We start from the raw sequence: 8,766 nt of genomic DNA, 5'->3' as shown, positions 1-8,766 counted from the left end.
ATGTAAACCAATCTTTTAACAAAGTTGATGTTGACAAAGCTTTCAACTCCCAAAATTGGAATTGACGGGTTCAATGATGAAACATAATGTATTTTGAAAGTAAAATGAGATATTGAATTATCTGGTGCCTTAAATCGGCCGGATCATCATTGCTAGTAAATAGATCACCCACATCAGAGTTCGAAATTCAAAGAGGGTTAAGATAAGGGGACCCCCTTTCCCCTTTCTCTTCATTCTCGCCATGGAAGGCTTGCTCATAACCATTCAAGAATCCCTTCATTCTCATGTGTCTTCCGGAATCAAACTTCCTAGAAACAGTCCATCCATCTCTCATTTGTAATAAGCCAACAGTGTAATGTTTATTGGAGAGCGGTCACTTATCAACACCCTAAGATGTTTTTATCTGACATCTGGAATTTGAGAGTGAATTACATGGAAAACAAGGTATATAGTCTTGAAGTAAAAAAATGAAGAAATTTTTAATGGTGAATGTGAAGCGGCTACATTACCATTCACATATTTAAGGCTTTTAGTGGGGGCAAACATGAATTTAACCAAATATTGGAAGTTGGTGATTGAAAAGTCTCCAACAAGCTCAATAAATGGAAGAAAAGAAATTTGTCATTTAGTGGTAAGATCACACTACTTAATTTCGTTGTAAGTAGTCTACCTCTTTATTATTTTTCGTTATATAAAGTGCCAATATCGATCATTTACTCTCTCGAGAAAATTAGAAGGCGATTTTTATGGTCCATAAATGTCAAAAAGAGAAATATATGTTGAGTCTAATCGAATAAAGTATTAGCTCCTAAAAAACAAGGAGGTCTTGGTGTCATAAGCTTGTGTATCATGAACCTATCACTTTTCGCAAGTGGTGATGACATTTAAAGACAGAACGTAATGCTTTATGGTGTAGTGTAGTGTGTACAATTCACAAAATGGACGGATACAATTGTTATAAATTGACAAGTTTAAATTATACATGAACATGGAAAGATATACCAAAAGTTGAAGATGATTTTAAAGTTTTCAATTTTCATTTGTCAACATTGTTTATTAGGAAAATCGAAATTGGTAATTCATGTTATTTATGGTATGATGCTTGGGCAGATAATAAACCTCTAAAAGCTTTGTTTAGGGGTCTATTTGCTCTTGAAGGGGCTAAATTGTGTTTTATTTGTGACAGAAATGAAGAAGGTTACAACACGTAATGCCCACCATCAAACTCAACACCGAGAACGTTATATGGGAAGGGAATGGAGGTGAATCTGATGTCTATCTGTCAAATCTTTGTGTGGTTTATCATTAGAATGCTACTTAAATTCCGAAGCAATAATGTTTTTTGTAAAGATAAATGTTTTTTTTTTGGCAATGTTGCAAAACATAATACCAACAAGCGATAATCCTATAGCAAGAGGAGTACCATCCATCTAATCGGTTTGTAGTTTCTATCAAGGTGGAATTGATTCAATTTTTGCATGTATTTTTGGAATGCGCATTTGCAAAGAAGATATGAAATTTAATTCAAAACTTGTGTTGGCTATCTATCTCAGGTATTAGCAACATAAGTTCCATCTTTTCGGTTTTCAATGGTATCCACAATTAGATACACAATAAAATACGATACAAATATTTCACTCAATATCGATGGCGACTCTGTGGAACATATTATGAGCACGTAACAAGGCAATCTTCAATAAGGTGAAATCAAGTCTCAAAAAGGTTTTGGCACAAACATTAGCAATGATCTTCCTATGGGTTAAATTTAGAGCAAAATTCTACTCCATTTGTTGGAATGATTGGTATGTATTGCCTTTTGGCATCATGTAAGTTTATTTTCTTATATTGCCTTTGTACTCCTTTGCATTTGGCTGGTTTCTAATTAGTCGTAGTTTATAATATATCGACTTTTTATCTTTCAAAAAAAAAAAATAATAATAAAAAAAAAATACCAATTTGGTCATACCCTTGTGACAATCTTCCATGACAAATGTCGCTCATGTTTTAACATTATTATTTCTCTTAAACCATATACATTTTAAACTTTAAATTTAATTATTATCTTTTTGGATTTGGATTGTACTAATAATCAACAAAGCCGTCAACATTTACCAAAAAAAATTATGTGGCTCAACTTTCCTATTAGCTGTAATTACGTTGTCATTTTCTTAAATATTAAATACTTAAATTATATCTCGAAAATACTTTATACAAAATTACAAACATTGTATAGAAAAGGACCAAAATTTTGGTGGAAAGAATGATTGTGACAACAAGGGGGATTTGTCATATCACTAAAGTTTATCTTTTCCAAAACCATTCTTGTTCCATTTCAACTTTTCCCCACAAATGAATGACAAAAAATGATCTTTTAAATATTTTGTGGGGGGCAAAAAAGAAGCTAGTGGCCAAACATTCATGTTACAATTACATGACCCACAAGTCATGGGGGGCACTAATCCCATGTCAACCCTTGCGTTAAATCATGAATTCCTTCCATCATATGAACCTCACTCTCCCCTTTTCATGGATCCCACTTCATAATTTCACACTCACTCAAATCCATTTAAAAAAACCCATTAAAAAACAAAGAATAAAATCTTTAAATGTATTTGATCTAGTAGTGGGTAACGCCTAAAATCCGGTTTTATATTATTCTTATACCTATACATGTTAAAGATTTTTTTAAATTCATATCGGTTGGATAAAAAAACTTAAAGCTTGTTTGGAACATGTGAACGAAAACAATGAAACTTACCAAAAATCATGTGTAAATCAATAAGAGTATTTAAAAGGTCTGAACCATTACATAACCCATCATATTCAACAATGAAAAAGGACACAATATTAAACAAAATGATAAAAGTAATGAGTACATGTTGCCATCTTTACTAAAGTTAATCATGAAAAGGAAATAAGAATCATTCACAAAATCTTCACTCCACTAAAGAAACAAGAACGGAAAATTGAATAAACAACTTCATAAAAAAAAAGTATTGGCTCTTGAAATGTCAACTATGAGTATTATTTGCATTTCTAAAGGGTAAACTAACATTAACAGACGAATTAACCATATGGGTATTGGTACCTGAAGATATTTGACCTTTATGATGATCTCTCTTTGACCAAAGCCAAATCTTGGAAACTGAAAAGCTCTCACCTTTGCTTCTATTGCTGATTTTCTTTCCATCATTACCCCCATCAATCGAGCTATTTTCTTTATCTTTATTACCAAAACTGCCCCTTCTACTACTACTACCTCTATTGGGAACAAACGCCACTCTTAAATCTGAGTTTCCCACCACATACTCATAAGATCCCATCGAGTAACATCTTCTTGCATCAAAATTGCTATTACTTGTCTCCCCAACTTCCTTTTCATCTCTTTTTCCAACATTTGTGGCTCTAAACTTTCCAAGTCTAACCGGATACACCCTCTTTTCGTTACCGATACTACCCTCGGATTGCTTGAAATGACCAAAATGCCCTTGGTCGTCATCTTCTTCCCTTGAATCATTAAACTCAAAGACAGGATTTTCAACGGAAAAACCAGGAGTGAAAAGGGTTCCTCTGCATAAAGGACAAGTTGAATTTGAAAGCAACCAAGTGTCTATACATTGCATATGGAAAGCATGGCTGCATAAAGGTAACAATCTTAAATTGTCCTGTTGTGTAAATTCACAAAGGCAAACAGCACAATCGAAAGGCTCTTTTAACCCCATTAATTCTTTGTAAGAAAACACTGGGAGCGCATCAATGAAAGCTTGATCTAACCCAGAATCATGTAGATTGAAAAGCTGTTGTAATTGTCTCTCATACGCATCACCATCACCATCATCATCGACACCACTTTCTTGAAATCTTGAAGATTGAAAATGGGAATTTGAAGATCTTTTCCTCTTTATCAAATACCTCACCAGTAAATGGAGTAAACCACATATAAAGAACATAACCGCTATCACAATTATAATGTTTCTAGCAAATAACAGGGTTGAGTTAGTTTTGGAATCCGTATGAGAAGGGGGATTAGCAAGAGGGGTAGGAGGAGGAGGAAAAGATGCAAGAAGGCGCATTTTAGCAGATATGAAAACCTACAAGAAGCATCAAGTTTTCTGTATGTTTTCAAAATGCGCGAACTGTGAAGAACACGCAAGAAAGGTTTTTTATTTGATTATTTTAATCTTTAATCTAAACCCAGTTCGTGAATTCAATAAACAACCGATATAAACATCTACTAGTTGAAATTACAACAAACCCACTTGATACAAACTAAGAAAGGCTACAAGAATCAGATCTTGATTCAAAAAAAAATCAAGAAAAAAGAAAAAGAAATAGGGTTTGGAGAGTTCAAGATTTTAGGTTACCCAGCTCAGAATGTCAAATAAACATTAGTCTTTTAGCACAAACCTGTGCTGATTCGAAGGCGAAAAATACTTCTTTGACACTTTCTTGATGAATGGAATCTGTTGATATATAGTGGTAAGCGGTAAGTGAATCAAAGAAATCCTCGGAGGGTAAAATTACAGAGAGATGTAGTCGTGTGTGTCGAGGGAGCCTTAAAAGAGTAGGAACGAAGGCATGGGCAGTTTTGTCATTTCCTCAAAATGATTACAAATGTTTTAGTGCACTGTGTTCAACTATTCACAGATCACACACCAGAGTCCAGAAGGGCTTCTCTTGATTGCACATGGCCCAAGAAGGGATTTTGTGGGCAATAATGGTGCAAGTCAAATAGCAAAACTTTTTTTAATTTTTGTTTGAACCACCCATTCTTTCTTAATAACCATAAATAGTATTTAAAATTTTAAAGTATGTAGTTTAAGGGAAAAAAAGTAGTGGTATTTTAAGGCTATTGAAAATAAAGGTTCATATAAATTATAGATATTGATATATGTTATAATTAAAGAATTATTTTTTGTCCATACGGTTATTTATGTTTTTTTGGTTTAAATTCAGGGTTAATGACTTGAAAAGGTAATGGACTTTCGATTTTGTTCATATTTAGTAATTAATTTTTTTTTCATTATCTATTTGTCACTGAACTATTAAAAGTGTCAACATTTTACCCTTATGACCGGTTGTTACCGGTCACAAGGGTAAAATGTGAACAATTTAAATAGTTCAGTGACAAATAGATAATGAAAAAAAAGTTTAGTGACTAAATGTGAACAAAGTCGAAAGTACATTTCCCCCTTAAAAAAAAGTTCAATGACTAAATGTGAACAAACTTCCTTTTATGTTATGGTTTAGCAAATTATTTATTTTTGTTAAATTCTATCAACATTTGTTGATAAAGAAATCTATGAAATAAAAAAAAAAAAAAAAAAAAAAAAAAAAAAAAACCCTTAAAAATATATTTAAAAAAATGAAAAACCGAAACCGAAATAAAAAACCAATGGTTTGTTATTTCCAAAATAAAAAATCAAAATTTCTAATCTATTTTAGTTTAACAAAAAAAATGAACCATTCTCAGCCATAACTATTAAGAAATTGTGTTACATGGTCAGAAATTATGTTGTATTCTGAAAAAAAAAATTAAAAAACTTATTTTTTTAAAATAGTTATTTAAATATGTATTGTTTTTTCTAAAATCTTTTAAAATTACGAGTGACTTTTTTGAAAGAAAAAAATAGCGTTGTTTTAATTGTTGAATATATAGCTATTTTTTTTCTAAAAAAAATATTTTTGTAAAGGTAATATGGATGGGGTAGTTTAGGCGCAAAACTTCATAAAATATGTTAACGGATTTACTTAACTCTACATGTCTAGTTAAATAATCATAAATTTCAATAATTATTCAAACTTTTTAAGAAAATACAATCTCAAATGTAAATCAATTGTTTGGGTAAATTAAAAATGTCTAAATTCTAAACAACTTGACTTTCATTTTCGATATCTTTTTTAATAGTAAATATACTAATATGATGTATATCAATACATGGAGTATAACAACATATATAATGTATCAATGTATGTATGTATTCTTTTATAAACAACATATATGGTTTAATGTATGTCAATTTATATGTTGCATAATTTTATAACACAAAATTTATACATATAATATTAGGATAATTTTTATACATATAATATTGCATAGTTGTATAACATAAAACTTATACATATAATATTGGTTTCGTTTTTTTTATACCTTGTTTCGGGGTTTTGTTCTTCATCAACAAATGTTGTTAAATTTAACAAAAATAAATAATTTGCTAAACCATAATACAAAAGAAAAGTTTGTTCACATTTAGTCATTGATTTTTTTTAAAGGGTAATGAACTTTCAATTGTTCATATCTAGTCACTAAATATTTTTTCATTATTTATTTGTCACTGAACTATTGAAACTGTTCACATTTTACCTTTATGACCGGTTGTTACCGGTCATAAACCATTAAGTCTCCAATCCTAATTATTCTAGAAAATCAAGGGGACTCCAAAGGTCCATAAACATGTTTACTTTATGGACATGCATGCTCCATGCATATCCTTAATCAATTTTAGTTCAAAAGTAAAGAGATAACACCAAAACTCTCATGTATGACTCCAATATTCCACCAACTTCTGGATTCGGTCCTTATAATACTCAAGGGACCCTTAGAATCCATAAAGTTACTATCTTTATAGGTCCTTTCCATTCAAACTTGCTCAAACATGAAGAAAATGAGAAAAAAAAGCCTAGATCTAGCGACATAGGGCAATAAGTTTTGAGCCTTTGACACTTACAAAGGTCCAGAAAGAATATGGAATGATGATGATTTTTCCTTGCAAACTCCACAAATAGAACACCTTATTATACTTATTCTCTCCTTCTTCAAGCTATAAAATACACAAAACGGATAAGAATCACCAAGAGGGTTATGATTAGGGTTTCTTGAGGTTAGAGAGTAAGGGAGGCCGAGGATGAGCAACCCTAGCCCCTCACCCCTTTAAATATTTGAAAACTAGGGTTTTTGGTCATCAGGTGATTGTCACGTCATGACCCTTACATGGTCACGTCGTAACCTCATAAATGCTTAACCCGCAAAATAAGGCGATGTCACCACGTGACGGTGCATACCTCACATCGGGACCTACACAAAATGCAAAATACTTAGAATTTAGTACTTCGAGGATCCGAATGTTATTATATATATATATATATATATATATATATAATGGTTCTAAAAGGCGCATCATGACATTCTACGACACAAGACTGATGCGTTTTATACAAAAGAACAATCTTATGTGTTCATGCAAAATTCTAAAGCTTGGAACTAGGTTTCTCTATTGTACATGCAATTGATCCAAGACTTGAATACCCTAATCTATCATATATTGAAATTGAAATCTATAACAAAAAATGTAACATCCTGGTTTGGATTGTCCATGATTAAGGTCGTAGGCCACGAGCAGGGCATGAGGAAGTCTCGGGTTGTGGCGAGTTGCTGGAATCGTAAGGCATCTCATCACCTTCCCGTAGGTATGAGGATCTTTGGAATCCGAGTTATATCAAAGAAGCTATGGGAGTTTGAAGATTTGGCAAGATAAGTCCCTAAGTGGAGAAGTGTGGCAGCGAAGTACGTTGGGCGTACGCATGCGTACGCTTAGCGTACAATTGCGCATGTTCCTTAAGCAAGGGCCACCTAGTATGCTGGGCGTACCAGTTGGTATGCTGGGCGTACTAGGCACATAAGGAAAACCCTAATATTTTAAGTGACCCTATATAAAGAATGAGATGGCCTCATTCCTGGCCACCTTTCTCAGAGAACAAACCCTCCAAAACCCTAGTCCTTTGTTCTTGGAGCTTGTATGTGTATTTAAGAGCTTTTGAGAGTTTTGTGTGCTCTTGAGGAGAAGTGGAAGCCTTGAAGAAGATGAGTTGGAGTCCAAGTGTCACAACTAGCAATTTTGCTAGGAAATTCTACTCTCATGCAATCATTCACCTAGTGTGATAACTTGTACTCTAAGTGAATACCATGCTCCATTCCTATTCAAATATATCTCATATGCTCAAATAAGGGTTGGAAACCCTAGATATCCCATTTCAAGTTCACTATGGCCTAGGATTCTCTTATTGGGCCTAATGGACCAATAAACCTCCAAGTTGACTATCTTGGGCCTAGAAACCCTAATTGGGCTCTAAATAGACCACATTCATAAAACTTTAGCATTTTGGGCCATGTGGGCCTAAAATAATCCATCTTATCTCAAATGAGCCTTGTTGGGCCATAAAAGATTTCATTTGCCCCAATGGGCCAGAAAAAAAAAAGATTTTTGGGCTTCATAAATTCGATCAAGACCAAAAATGGGCAAAAATCACCTCATCCTCATTTACCTTAGCCCAATCTCGGCCCAAGATCATTCCAAAACAAATAAATAAATAAATAAATAAATAAGCAAATGGAAGGAGGTTGATTTAGACTTTGCCAACACATGATTATCTAGCATATATCTAGATAATCACATACATCTAGACACTTATTACCCTTCATGCAATACTCCTTATCTCCTCTCTTTCTCTTCTTATTGCTCTTGGCCGAGAAGAGCACACACACACACACACACACTTCACTTGCAAAAATTTCTCTCAAGCTCTCAAGAACAACTCTTCCATCATCCCCCAAAAATTTCGAGATTAGGGTGTTTACAAGAGGATTTTTCACCACAATCTCCATATTTGGTAAGTTATTATCAAACACCAACATCTTCTTTCAATGTAACATTAATAACTCCTTCTTACATAACTTTATTCCATGATCACACCTTAGAAACTTCATAA

At 33.0% G+C, this 8,766-nt stretch overlaps 1 protein-coding gene across 1 annotated transcript; it reads right to left on the bottom strand.

The window, feature by feature from the left end:
- Window positions 1-2,769: 2,769 nt before the first annotated feature.
- Window positions 2,770-4,623, bottom strand: LOC111887168 (RING-H2 finger protein ATL46). Its single transcript, XM_023883328.3, has one exon. It carries the CDS (start codon window positions 4,071-4,073, stop codon window positions 3,012-3,014), a length of 1,062 nt encoding a protein of 353 aa, XP_023739096.1. The 5' UTR covers window positions 4,074-4,623; the 3' UTR covers window positions 2,770-3,011.
- Between the last annotated feature and the right edge of the window lie 4,143 nt (window positions 4,624-8,766).

The sequence above is a fragment of the Lactuca sativa genome, chromosome 4 (assembly GCF_002870075.4).
Source record: "Lactuca sativa cultivar Salinas chromosome 4, Lsat_Salinas_v11, whole genome shotgun sequence".
Lineage (NCBI taxonomy): Eukaryota > Viridiplantae > Streptophyta > Magnoliopsida > Asterales > Asteraceae > Lactuca > Lactuca sativa.
This window is presented reverse-complemented; position numbering and strand designations above follow the sequence as displayed.

What these genes read in the sequence shown, in the direction of transcription:
- LOC111887168 (XM_023883328.3), bottom strand. Translation starts at nt 4,073, where the DNA reads ATGCGCCTTCTTGCATCTTTTCCTCCTCCTCCTACCCCTCTTGCTAAT.